Here is a 14,903-nt window from a genome sequence, read left to right on the forward strand (position 1 = left end):
AAAGGCTGGATTTCAAGGTTTTAAAACAAGCTACTGAAACTGCAGTGACAGTTTCCCACACTACTTCACTGACCTCCACATTTGAGACTGGCAAGGTCCAACATAAATACTAGTAATCTGGTTAGGATCTAAAACTGCAACTCTTGCATTGGGATTTTCCACATTTGCAGACATTGAACAGAAAGGAGTGGAAGACAACAAAATCCCATTTCTTAGAAGTCTACATTCCCAGAACAAACCATAACAGACAGTATGCTGCTAAACCAGGATTAGCAAACTTGAATTGACTTCAGGAAGCTGAAGGATTTTTCTGCATCCAGAGCAATTCAAAGGGGTACCTCCTCAGAGATCCTTCTTTTCAAAAAGGTGACTTTATGGTGGTACGCTCAGTTTTTGCAGGGTAGCCTATGGCAGCCATGCATATACACTACTCCAAAATGCAACCTGGGTGCCAGCCCCCTCCACCTTAGGGAATTTGAACCTTCAGCTCACTACCAGTGTGCCCTAACCACCAAAGTCTTCTGGAAAATGAGCTGGAGGTGAAGATGGATGGGAATTTGCCACCTCTCCTCTCAGTGCCAGATTATTGTTAGCAGTGCAAACCATGCGCAGCAACAGCTGTATAATACTGAGCTGCTGGTTGTCCAAGGAGTTGCTTAGAGGCCTGAACATTAAGTCTGTATTTCTGCAGTTCCAAATTAGATGGGACTTAAGTGGTCTGGATTTGCCTCAAAGTTGCTGTCTGTATCTCATTTTTTAACAGCAACTGAGCAGGCAATGGAAGCCCTTTGTGGGTGAAAAAGCTCCTGGTCAGAACCCTCCCTTACCTTTAGCCACTGCTCTGCCTGCTCTTTGCTCTGCACTGCCAGAACCAGGGCATCCGCTCCTTGGTGTGAGATTTTCAGCTCATGCTTCTTCTTTTTGCTGTCTTTGGGAATGTACGTGATACTGCAGTCATTCAGGAGCAGCTCCATCTGGGGTTGCTGGTCCTTGGAACTTTTGTAACACTAAATAAATGTGAGGAAAGTTCAAAAGTTAGATATCACCTTTCTGAACCTCAGGGGAAAGCTGTTATTATATACAAATGATCTTTTAAAATTTTTAATATTTTTTATGTACCCCTTTACCACATATCACACAGTTCAGCCAATGACAACCTTGCATTTCTCCTTCTCATCCCCTCTGTAAAGCAAAATTACTTCCAGACCAACATTAATAGACATCTTTTATTGCAGGACAGGTATAACATATGGAGAGCATTAAGCTTCTCTGCGTTATCCTTATGACTCAATCTTGACCTTGATCAGGTAGTAAGAGAGTGATTTAGGATATCTGTTCACATGTAGCAGAAGAATAAACTTGTACAGTTAACGATTTTAAAGCCCAGATGTTTACCCTCCCTTCCAGCAACAACCCAGCATATCAAGGCAAATCTACATCAGTGCCTACACACTGTAGTTGCAGACACTGGCACATGCCTTACTCAGCTGTTCCTTTTCTTGAGATAACTAAAACAAAATGTATGGAAAGGGGACAGAGTCCCACTTTTTCACCTAATACAGCTTAATGGTCACTACACAAAACTGCATAAATCTCTCAGTTTACTTTGTAGGCTCGTGGCTAAAACGCTATGACTTAGGTGATGTTTTTTTCTCTCATTAGTAAATGCTGTCAAAGAACAGCTATTTCATGCTGGATCACTGATGACCTGCTTTATGTTTGTATTGGTAACCTAAAGGTGAAGGGCTCCACATTACATCACTTGTCCTATGGACCCAGTCCCTGTTGGAGGCCTGTATCTAGTGGAGTCCCTCAGGGGTCGGTACTGGGACCAGTACTATTCAATATATTTATCAATGACCTGCATGAGGGAACAGAGTGCATTGTCAGCAAGTTTGCCGATGACACAAAACTGGGAGGAGTGGCTGACACACCAGAAGGCTGTGCTGCCATTCAGAGAGACGTGGACAGGCTGGAGAGCTGGGTGGGGAGAAATTTAATGAAATACAACAAGGGCAAGTGTGGAGTCTTGCATCTGGGAAAGAACAGCCCCATGGACCAGTATAGGCTGGGGACTGAGCTGTTAGAGAGTAGCGTAGGGGAAAGGGATCTGGGGGTCCTGGTGGGCAGCAGGATGACCAGGAGCCACCAATGTGCCCTCGTGGCCAAGAAGGCCAATGACATCCTGGGGTGTGTTAGAAGGGGGGTGGTCAGTAGGTTGAGAGAGGTTCTCCTCCCCCTCTCCTCTGCCCTGGTGAGACCGCATCTGGAATAGTGTGTCCAGTTCTGGGCCCCTCAGTACAAGAAGGGCAGGGACCTGCTTGAAAGAGTCCAGTGCAGAGCCACAGAGATGATGAAGGGGGTGGAACATCTGCCTTCTGATGAAAGGCAGAGGGAGCTGGGTCTCTTGAGCTTGGAGAAGAGGAGAGTGAGGGGTGACCTCATTGATGTTTATAAATACATAAAGGGTGAGTGTCAGGAGGATGGAGCCGGGCTCTTCTTGGTGATGGCCAATGACAGGACAAGGGGCAACGGGTGCAAGCTGGAGCACAGGAGGTTCCACATTAACATAAGGAGAAACTTTTTCACTGTGAGGGTGACAGAGCACTGGAACAGGCTGTCCAGAGAGGCTGTGGAGTCTCCTTCTGTGGAGACATTCAAAACCTGCCTGGAGGTGTTCCAGTGTGATCTACTCTAGGTGGTCCTGCTCTGGCAGGGGGGTTGGATTAGATGATCTTTCGAGGTCCCTTCCAACCCCTAACATTCTGTGATTCTGTAATTCACACCTTCCAATGCATCAGTACAGCTGAGGTTCCCAAACCTGTTGTAGTGCCAGACTACAGAACAATGTTTAACTGTGTATATAAATGTCCAGTTGTTTTATATACTTACGTAAATGGGGCCTTCACTCACAAGCATGAAGGCTAAAAAGGTATCTGCTAATAAAGAATGTATCTGCTAATAAGGAAGCCTGATTAGTATATGAACACATAGAATAGCTGAGTATAAACGTGAACAGAGAAAAGGGCATGAACATTTGCATGTCTGCAGCAGTATTCATGTCATGATGTAAGTGTCGGGAAGACAGTAGCTGTTAAAAGTACTTTATAAACAGTACAACTCAGGCTGAGCAAGTACAGCCACTCCAAACCAGCCTCTACAAATCACTCATAATCATCCTTCCCTCTCCAAAGCCCATGAACTCAAAGTTTCTCTAGCTTGGTCACAGATTTTAAATTTGTAACATTAAAAATTATTAAGTTTTCAAGCTATGAAGTCTTGAAAACATACAACATTAGTCACTTTAGGAAGCAATAAACAGCATATAATTCCCTTTATATTAATTTAAATATTTTACTTAGAATTATACATTACTAGTACTGAAGTATTTATATATTAATGGACTTCAAGTGAAAAATGATTCCCTACTAATTGTTATTTCTAATGTATAATTCTAATTAAAATATTTTGGTTTTATGATGACAGCTGCATTTGTAACACAAGCAATTCCTAATCCCTAAGAACATATATTTGTTTTACTTGCATATCTCATAAGTTAAACGTCTAAGTCGTCCTTCAAACAATAAACCAGTCTTGTGTAACTTGGTCGTTAAGACTCCTATTGTGATTTTTATTTTCTTAATCCCCATTACAGAATTACTGAAAAACAATCCCTATAAGGAAAAAAAAAGCTCCTCAGACCACACATGTGGCAAAAGGAAATGAAAATAGAAAAAGTAACATTTTTCTATACAGAACAATAAATGTAATTGTAGAAGAAATATTGTGTGACTTCAGAGGAAAATTTGTTTCTTTCCCTTTTCTTTCTTCTCTTCAAGATGTTATCGGATGGTCCTGAAATCTGATATGATCCTGATATATGGTGATAAAAATGTGGACTAAGTATAATGGCATTATAATAATATAAAAAAATTGAATCTGAATCAACATTCTTTTCAACATTTAAATAGAGGAGGATACAAAAACTAAATCCGCAGTAACCAGAGAAAAATAGCAAATTCATTCCAAATATATTTTCAGAAACCTCTTACCTCTATTTCATATCCTTTTATTTCCTACATCTCCATGAGTACAAATGTACTTGGAAAGTGACACACTTAAGCTACATTGTACCACTGTAGAATAACAAGGTTCTACAGAAAATGTTCTATCACTTGTTAATCACTTTAACATTTGTGATATTCAGTAATTATTAGTTATGTAATTAGGTACCACAGTTGGAAGCACCAGATAGGAAGACAGGGGGTGCCTAAGACCTAATTTATTTATCACTCTAAGCATTAGTTCGCTTATAATGACAGAGAATTAAGCATTTAGCTCAATTAGCCTCTCTTTTCGGAAAAAAAAAAAAAAAAAAAAAAGACCTCTGTGAGCAGGTAATTTACTAACTTAAGGAATCTTTTACTGGTGCCTCCAATCAGAAATAAACACAACAGATTTGCTTCAGGAACAAATACATCCACTTGTTTCTTTTCTTTCTATAATGCAGCTGTGCATCATGTGAATACTGCATCTGTAATTACCCCAGAACAGATGGCAAAGGTTTAGTTTAAAGTGTATACATTACCACAGCATATGCTGCCAAGTGAATTCTGTCTAACAAGGGACTTTTCTCTCCAGCAGTCTGATCCAACAGTTCATACACAAAGCTCCCTACGAGATTTTTTGTCCGCAGGGAATGAAAGATTGGATTTACAGTTTCAGCAATTTTTTTTCCAAATGAAATATGTTAGAAGATAATAGGCCAGATTTTCTTTCCAATATCAAGGAACTGCCTGAGTTTAAGTTTAAGTGCAATAAAAATCAAAGTTCTAAGTGGCTAAATGATACACTTATAATTTCAGTGCTCTTCTGTTTCTTGGGTAAATCATGACCGAACTCCTTCGCTCAGGTTACTGTAGATTTGGCCACTGTTTGCAGAACATATTCCAAAAATCAGATTCCTGTAAAAATAAATACATCATCTAAAAGGTAAAAAGAAAATGTAGGTAGATAAAAACAAAAATTACCAGGAGTTTGTTTTCTTTGATAACACACAGTAGTTTTGTCCATTGCCCAAATCGTTTCTTTCTAAGGAGGAAGGCACAGATTTTGGCATCCTTCACCAGATCCATAGAGGCCTCCTCGGAAGGCCACTGATGTCTCATTTTCTTCCCCTTTCCATCCTCCTCCTCTTCATCGTAGGATTCATAAGAGCTGCTCATAGCATCTGAGTCATAATCTTTAAGAAAAGCGTAAAAGTGTCAAGTTAAAACATTTAGCCATGAAGCATACTGACATAACTGAAAATCTCACTAGGGTCTGTTTTAAGCTAAGGCTTTTGAAAGTCAGCTGTGAACAAATTACTGTTTCAGTGCTTAGTAGTATCGATACATTTTGTTAATTGAATAAGAGATGCTGTTCTGTTATGAAACTTTATAAAGGACCCATACTGACACCTTGGGAATTTTAATTCAAAGAATAAGCTGGGAATACCTAGCTAGAATTTTAGGTAGTGTTTTATTATCCTCAAGATATTATTTTGCAGATACCTTCATCTTTTCTAATGCTTTTACAGAGAAACATCTTCATGTTGTCCTATTGCATAACGCAAAATGTAGGCACACAGCTGTCAATATTAATACAGCATATCAAGAAACAAACACTGAATATGACAAAGGTCACGAGTACATTATGGGGCACTACCTATGTAACATAACATTCCACATAATTCTCAAATACAGCACCTGCACTGATACAAGTAATGTTGAATACATAATGCTGTTCCTTGAACTACAGCTTCTGCTGGAGTTAAAGGCACTCTGCAAAAAAATGTTCTGTTATGTGCTTAGCTTAATGCTCCAAGTTTCGTGATGGAATGGCAAGATTCCTTTTTAATTAAACAACCTTTATTCAGGCCTTTCATTTTCAACAAGCAGGCAGCTCTACCAGTCTCATTATCACAGAACCCTCTCTTCCACCATCCAAATTTATTTCTTTATATGGAGATAGATATAAGACTCTTCAGATAGTAACACTTGAAGGTATGCCTGTTATCCACTGGCACATAGTCCCTTGGAGGAGAATTGATTGGAATATTTTTAACAGCTGAAACTTTAAACATTTCAAGGAGACTTTGATATATTTTTAGGCCAGGAGGTGGAAGAAAACCTCTCATTTGCTTTAGCCAGATATTGAGGACACAGTTGGGATGTGGGAAGGAGACCTGTGACAATTGGGAAGAGGACAAGAGAGGGGATTGCTGGAAAGCTCATTCTACATCAGCTCCTCCCTATGTGGATAGTCAGAATGAGATATACACAGACCTCACATCTTTGAATCAAGATGAGATATCCTGATCTGATTTGTGTTTTCACAAAAATGTACAAAAAGGTGTATCTTCATTCTGAAGTAAAATGAAAATAAAATTGAAACTATGGATTTTTTTCATTTTAATTGAATTTCTGTCTTCTGGTTAATTCTGCTACAGGGTATTTGGTTTGGCGCAGCTTCACATAGGCAAGTGGTAAAAGCCTCAGATAATTATCAACGGGAAAACACTACAATTTTTTACTTGCTTTACAAAATCAAGAGGAAGATTGAAAAATTTAGGATGTATATTTAAACTGACAGATTTGGAAACATTTATTCCAGAGTGTTTATTTTTGCATATTTGTTTAAAAGCATGTGTAAGACCTGATAGGACTTGCTGCTTCATCCATCTCTTCCTCCTTCCTCCCCATGAAGCAGAAAAAAAGCCTAAAAAAAAATCCCACCAAAACCAGAACCAAACCAAGACATTCTTCCCCCTGACCTCCTTCTGGAGTGGATATCCACAAAGTTTACACAGAAACATCAGGAAATGCTTGAGAGATCATCGACCAGTCTCAAGCACACAGTAGCATGCCAGCCTGTTTGAAGCAGAGGCAGAATGATTCACCTGGTGTTCCCTACTATGAAAATGGAAGGTCTAGTCATTAAATCAGCATCTTCAAGAAGGCCTTCTCCCAAAGGCACGGGCTGAGGGACAAGGTGCCATAATCTAAAGCCCTGTGAACTTCATCTTTAACTCCTGCCTTTCCCTTTTCAAAAAAGTAATACTTAGGTGCCTGTAACCTCTTCATCCCATCTTCGAATTTAGTAGCAATCTTTGTTGCAGCTATGCCACTGTCACAATGTTCACCTTGATGCTTGCTCCCCTTCTACAACACTCTTACCTCATTTGTGATTTTTTTCTAGTTTTGGCAATAATATTGTTCTGAAGCTTAATTTTTTTTGAGGTAAGAATCAAAAGTAAGGAGTCACTACTCAATATACTGAGATATGGAAATATTATTCCAGTAGCATTTTTCTGTTTACTAATGAGAATTTTCCCTTTGAAATTAAGAAACCACCTTTTCAGTGTAAGAGTGTCTGGGGGTTAATTTTCATCAGATCAACTTGAAACATGATTGTACAAGAGGGACACTCTTCATAGTCTTCCCAAGAGAGTGGAGCTGGGTAATTTTTCTACACTCTGAGTATACACTGAAGAAAGGATATTTGCACGAAAGAGTCAAAAGACTTTTCTATCAGAGGATGTTCTATGAAATATGTCTTCCCCATCTAGATTTTTAAGTGCAACAATCAAAAAGATAAAAAACCCTGAATCTATTTTAGTATATTGTTTTTCCTTTAGGACACGATTTAATTTTTTCATATTGCAGAAAAGAAGGTTTCACCTTGGATAAAATTATTGGTCATATCTTTACCATATATCAAAAAGATGGTTTTCTTCTTACCATAAACCCCATGCAATAATCTTGCCTTCTTTTCAGCGAAGTTACCAGGTTAAATAACTGCTTTTTCCTCACAACGTTGAACATTATAATTTTTTTTCTCACAGCAAGTTTTACCAGTTTCTAAAAAATTAATTGTAGGAAGTGCTGATTGAGACTTCAAAGCAGAGATTGAAATTCTGCACATTAAATATCCTACAGGTACTTCCTATGTGGCTCACAAGCAGTCCAAGTGCAGATTTCATGTTAGCCACAGGTTGTACGATTGGCAAAGGGACTCTGCTGGCACAGTAGTTGCAGGTTCATCCAAATATCTGTTTATAGAAGGATGAAATCCAATAGGAGCTTCTGAGGCTCCCATCCTCACACAATCTAACAGGACCTCTGGGGACCTGTTGCTCTACCCTGCCCATTAACGACCGCTCATGTTTCTCTTCTCCTTGGTTTCTGGGACTTGTGGCCAGAAGAGTTTGCTGTGTGACTCACACCAGGAAGGATGACCACCTTGGAGTACTCATGTTATCTGGGCTGAAACTTTGCTGCTCTTTGCCACATCCCGCTTCTATTCTTTGTTTCTCCAAACTGCTGAATCACATCCAAAAAAAAAGACTTCCAGGCTCTGAGACACAAACTAGCATGTGTAGAAAAAGAGAAAAATGTCTCTTCAAAATAATGTGGTTTTATTAAGACTACTATAGTCTCAGAGACTTAGGATGCACTGACACAACATGTTTCGATGCTGCTAATCCACCTTTTTTTTTTGCATCTTCTGTATTTTCTGATTATTCTAGCTTCTTTAGACATTGGCTTTTCACCCTTATCTTCACCAAAATTTTCCACTGTTAAAGGGTGAAAATCACAGTGGACTTTCACAGAAATTGTAACAGCATATACCAAAGATTAGTCTGTAATAATATAGGCTATTGTACAGATCAGTAGCTTTTAATAAAGAGAAAGTTGTCAGTCAAGGCATATACAGTTCTCATCTACATGCAAGTGTGTGTTTACAAACAGATTACAGGGACTTGGGGAAGTTACGGCTATTTCATTTTCATGACCTATATTCTGCAATTTTCTTCAGTTACTGTTTGCCTTTGCAGGTAGGACACATGGTATGTAAGCCTCTTTGCTATTAATGACATTACAAAAACATTCCATAGGAATATTTACTTAAGATAACGATATCTATCCTAACAGTTGTTTAACAGTTTATTCTTCCACTTTTTATACTTTTAGCACTTCTTTGTTATGGTCTTCTCCACCTCAAACAATCTGAACAGCTAGGGTTACATCTTTGGTTAATACACTGCTTCAGTGGCTTATTTTAGTTACCACTCAAATCAAAACTCAAGTTCTGCTTGAGCAGAGATATATTACTAATGGCATATTGAATTTAAAAGCAACTTTATTACTGATGAAGAGGGGAATACTATTAGAGCAAATTAAAAGACATGATAAGGAGTTCAGGATGTAAGAAAATACACAAAATCACAGCAAGACGATAAGTTACATTAACAGAGCTTTAAATGTCTGGGTATAAATACTTAATTTATGGAATTATTAATGAACTTTTAAGGCTGATATCCTAAATATTTTTATGGATTTGGATGGTTAAGTACAATAAGAAATCAGTTTCATATTTTGTCATCTTTTCCCCTAGGCAATCCTTTAGCAGTGTTATTAATATTTGTACTATTAATATTTTTCTGCCTAAGCATGGCTCTTGTTTAATGACAAAACACAAACCAGCCGTTCCCCAGATTACAGGGTGTAACAGGACCACCCTGCAGCATTTCAAGGGAGGAAATGAAGAGAGGAGTGATTCTGCTATGATTGTATGTTCCTTCATTTACTTTACAGTATATGAAACTATTTCTTACCTTGAATTTCTTAGTTAAATTAAGAGCTGCCAGATAACCTCAGTTTGTGCAGTGTACAAATGAATAATTAATGTTCTAAGGTGACTCCTATGCATGTTTTAAGAACAGAGAGATCATTTTATTCATTTGTTCTGGTTCAAATAATAAAAATGGCTATAAAATGGGGGAAGATACGCCTTTAATCTTCGGGCCATAGAAAATAATAATTAGTGATAAATCAGCCTTACACAAGTAATAAATTACCCCCGCCAATAAAAAAGCAGCAAAAAGGAAAAGCTTTGCAATTTTTTGGTACATAATGTCCTGTTGACTGACCCTGTGTAAACGCTCACAGCAGTCACTTCAGCGTTCCATCAGCATGCTCTCAGCATAGCTCCACTTAAGTGCACTGGTCTTTGGGTAAGTATTTGGATGTGAGAAAGTGCGTTTGTGTGTTGCAGAAGGACATTCTGGTGGTCAGTTCAGAGGCAGCCCTCCGCCTCTGCACTAAACAAGTAGTCACCAAAATAGTCACGTGCATCAAACACTGCTTGTGGGAGCCAGTATGACTAATTTATCACTTTCCACAAACATCTCATCAGAAATGCTGCAAATCACATCTTTTCAATAATTCCGTTTTTCTTCTTATTTGTCTACTTCAGCAAGTAACTCAGTGAAACAGAGGCATACCAGTAGATCTGCAGATCAGCACCAGTTTCTGAGCCCTCTACATTTACAGCATCGCCAGTGAACAATACTTAACTCTGGACTCCTAGTCCAATGCCCCCCCCGCCCCTTTCATGGTTCAAAGCTGTCCAAAAGACCAGCGGCTGATTTGGACCCTATGTCTCCAATAGCAGCCGAAACACCTTTATGTGCAGCTAACTTGAGCTCCAGGTTTAGTTTCCTCTAACAGAAGCCTGCTTTGTGCACACCAAAACAGTTCTGCAAACCAAACCAAGGCATGGCCAGTGACAATAACCAGAACCGGCTCCGAATGGTCAAAGCCATGTTTATGACACATCACCACAGCACTAACAGAGAAGTAGCTGTCAAATACTAAAAAAGTTGAAGGACACTGGAATGACCAATTGTTTAGAAACTGATCTGGAAATATATTACTCACTGGAAGTGATATATTCGGGAGCCTTCCCAGGACTAAGCGGCACTGCCTCTTCGTAATAGCCTTCAGGAAGGGAAGAGGTCGGTAATGGTGGAGGCCCATTATCTGGTGGCTAAATGAAGAAACAAAGAAAAAGTAATTACAGAGCAACAAGGTGTTAAATTAAACACGGTCAGAACATCTGCTTATGATCAGTGCTAATGTTACCAGCCTTATAAACCCAATGGCTGCTCTTGTGACTATTTCTTAATGTTAATTGTCTCTGAAGGCGAGGCTCTGGAGGGGTGAATTAGATGTTGTCCTTTGAATAAGGCCTGTTCTGAAAGGTAGCATCATTTAGAAGGATAACAAGCCTAAATCTCAAGTTCCTCATATGTTGTTATAATCAAACATTAAGTAGAGTTTGAGATTTGAAGCAATTGTTTGATGCACAATTATGCTTCATAACATAATGATACATTTTTAAATATATCATTATTTTCAAGACCTTTACCACCACTCATGATAAGGAAGCAGAACCTTCTCGCATGTCCTCCAACTGAGTCCTTTGGAGATATAAACACAGTAGGATCCTACTTGCCATTGTTAAGGATGGCAAAATCAAGATAACACCTACATTGAAAGAAGTTCTTTGTACAACAGCATTAAGTGGTAAGAATGTTGAAAAGATACAGTTTTCTATTTAAGAACTAGAAATCTAAAGTGCGTAATGTAGGAAAGAGATTTCTGTGTATAGACCATTTTACAGTCCTAAGGCTTTTTTATTATTATTTTATACCTAAACCAATTCATATTACAGCAGCAAACAACAGTTTGTTTGAACAGTCTGGAAAAGCTAAATAGCCTGGGCTGGCAGAGATGAAGGACAGATAATTTAGACCATATTTTCATGATGCATTTTGTTTTTCAATGGCAAATCAATTCTTAATATAGACATTAATTTTTAAAATGCTATTTCTACATAGTGAAAACTGAGCTACAACTAATGAAAAGTCTGGAACATCAAGACACTATTATATGATAAAATAAATATTTCAAATACCAGATCAAATTCTAAAATGCTTCTTTTCTAAATATAAACCTGTTTTAAATTTAAAACTGACTGACTGCTCGTATGTTGATACAGTAACAAAGTAACTTTAGTACTCTCTGACTTCTTCCATACGACTTTACTGCTTTCCTTAACAAGTACCAAAACAACTATATCTTATAGACCTCATTCATATTTGCCACAGGTTTTTAGTTCCATGTTTTCATACTAGAGAAAATACTGAAGTCTTTTTCCAACACTGATGGTTTATTGTATGACTACAAAAATATAACTTGTAAGCAGAGTGTCATTTCTGCAGTAACATTTTTTAAATACATCTTTTTCTTTTTTCGTGTAATGAAAGAGATGTAACAGTGTTTGTCTGCATTGGACTGATCCAGTCTAAACTTGGGGAATGAACAGAGATGCTGAAGTAAAAAACTAGTCAGGGTGGGCTTCGCTGATGGTCAGACACAGACACTTCTGGACTGCAACTCAGGTCGGGTGAACACTCTAGCAGAGGCATAGAGCCTTCTTCCACACAATATACATGAAGCCACAGTGACTACTCCCCTTTTGCTATAGACCTAAAGTTGTGCAGGAAGAATCTGAGCTTTAATAACACGTGGCATTAGCTATGATGAAATTACTTCTGTGGTTGCTTTCAGGGCTGGATTAATCTTTGCATATTCCAAAGCTAGACATCTTCAAATCTCATTACTGATTACACACCTATGCCAGACACCTAATTCTTAACAACATCAGCAAGACGAGTCCCACCCTTAGTGTGCTCTGTAGTTAAATTCATATTGAGTAGGTTATTCCACCTTGCAGGTAAGTGCTTGTGTATTCCCAATGTGCAGGAAGGCAAGGAGCTAGTGACTAAACCTGCCCTTCAGCTCATCCAGCACTGACTTCCCTTTGTCCACCAAGTAAAATCAGAAACTTCCTCATGAACAATGAACCAATTTGAGACTGAACTCAGAAATTCTTGACCAGATTGACATTTACACTAATATTAGTCCTGTATCAAACGATATAGCCAATTTCATATGTCACACTCAGTTACAGATAAGAGATCGCAATTACTGTTATCTACAATGAGAACCAAATGAATTTTCCTCACACATCAGTTTTCCTAGAGAAATCAGCTGTTAGAGCAGCAAAATAATGAAAATATAGGACTTTTAGCATAGTATCCCTGTAATTCTGCCGAAAAAACCCCTAAATTGCAAATCTGCACGATACATGAGTCTTTCAAGGTTAGCTGCTGCTGTGCAACAGGCATAAGGGATATTAAAAAATACTACATGTTCATTAACATTGTAAAATTGACAGCAATTATTAATTTTGCCCTACAAACCTGCATACATCAGCTCTGTGTGGCCTGCACTGCCAGACACAATAGGTGGAACTGTCTCCAAAGAGTTTGTATTTTCTCCCTTCATGCTCAAGAGAGTCAGGGTCCAGGTTTGTTCCTGGGGCAGTGTAGATTATACCACGCCTCTCCTTAGACAGATATAGCAATATCTTGGTCTAGCTTTAAACTTTTTTTCCCGTCAGGTGTATATACAATATATGAAATTCCTATCATTATTAAACCTAATTCACCCAGGAAATACCTGTCCCAAGAGTCATTCCAATTTTGACTTGACACAGCATTGAGGTTTCAAAGCTATCTTTTATTCAGAAACAAATAAGAGGTTTCAATAAAGATCAGGGGCGGGGGGGAGGGGGGGGGGAAACCTTGTTTTTAGACAAAATGTTATTCAGAAAGAAAGAAAAAAGGAAATGAAACACAAATGGTGCTTGTCTGAATTCGACCCTGCTGGAGCACCAGTTACTTCATACAGCTGGGGCGGGCTGGTCTGTGCAGCCAACGTCAACACAGATGGAATCCATTGCTGAATTAACCAGGCCCTCCTCTCTGAAATGCTTTTTGCAGTTCTTGCCATAACAAAGTTGAAAACAATTACAAAAAAGATTTTTTTGCAATTAAAAAAAAATATTAGGAGAAACATCTAAGATCAAACACCTTCTGATTAAAGCAAGGCTGCTTTAATATTGAAAGAACTTCCAAATGATTAAATACAAAGTAAAAATATCTCACTCAAATCTGCACCATAAACAACAACATCTTTTGAGATCTATGGAATAAAAGAGTTTGAGAAATGTAAAAAGCACATCTGAGCATTCTGGTATTTCTTACTAATATCTACAGTGCTAGTTGTATTGTTTAATTCTTTAAACTTTTTAGTGGAAGAATTCTGATGAAGTTATGAGTTATGAACTAAAATAGTTCTTGATTCAATAACTTGTCATTAGTTTACCTGAAAAATAAAAAAGCCATAAAACCCGCAAAACTATTTACATATTCTATAAAAGGATTAAATCTCAAAAAAATCCTAGAGAACATGTGCAGTTTGAGTGGTATCACGAGGAAAGATCTGGCAACCTGCGAAGAAGGCATTAGCATGAATTTCTACTTCCCTTTTTTTTTTTTTTTAATGACAGGCAGCAGGGAAGAAAATCAGAGAATGCCGCCTTTCAAGACAAATAATCTTGCTCAAACACAGGAAGAAGAATTGAGTTTAAAAAAAAAAATTACAATTACTTTTGTCTCATTGAGGAAAAGAGACAAAGATGGGTGACATATTATTGCCCAGAATAATACCAGTAATACTGAAACAATACTGATCAAGATGTTTGTCAGGTGCTGGGTCTGAGACCAAATGAGAGATGCTTTATTTGAAATCAAGAAGTAGATGGGGTGATATTTACTCTACAGAGTTGGGATGTCTGAAGACATTAAAAGCTGGATTGTGCGCGTGATGCCCAATTCCACTTTACAGGAGGGATTATTGAGAGAAAGAAACAAGTATCTCCAAATAATAAACAATATTTTCCTGAACAATAAAATTCATTATTTTACTGGACACTATGAAACAGACTTAGGGAAATATCAATTTTATGGTATGTTATAGTCTTCCCCTCCATCTGCCCCTCAGTCTTCCACAGACCACAAATAATCTCTTTCTTTCTTTATCCTAGGAGATAAATTACTTTATTTCCCTCTTCTGTCCAAGGGTACCTAGCAAGACAGGCAGTAATTT

The 14,903-nt window shown here is 38.1% G+C and overlaps 1 protein-coding gene across 5 annotated transcripts in view; it reads right to left on the bottom strand.

The window, feature by feature from the left end:
- AFAP1 (actin filament associated protein 1) overlaps positions 1-14,903 on the bottom strand; it is a 65,876-nt gene that overhangs the window by 35,864 nt on the left and 15,109 nt on the right. For all 5 annotated transcript variants that reach the window (XM_086464139.1, XM_086464138.1, XM_086464137.1 and 2 more), the window contains exons 3-5: positions 10,764-10,872; positions 5,031-5,242; positions 828-1,007 (exon numbers count right to left, since the gene is read on the bottom strand). In XM_086464139.1, the coding sequence (XP_086320265.1) occupies positions 828-1,007; positions 5,031-5,242; positions 10,764-10,872 (501 nt within the window). The remainder of the gene's footprint in view (positions 1-827; positions 1,008-5,030; positions 5,243-10,763; positions 10,873-14,903) is intronic.

The sequence above is a fragment of the Leptosomus discolor genome, chromosome 4 (genome assembly GCF_034619465.1).
Source record: "Leptosomus discolor isolate bLepDis1 chromosome 4, bLepDis1.hap2, whole genome shotgun sequence".
NCBI classification, from domain to species: Eukaryota; Metazoa; Chordata; class Aves; order Leptosomiformes; family Leptosomidae; genus Leptosomus; species Leptosomus discolor.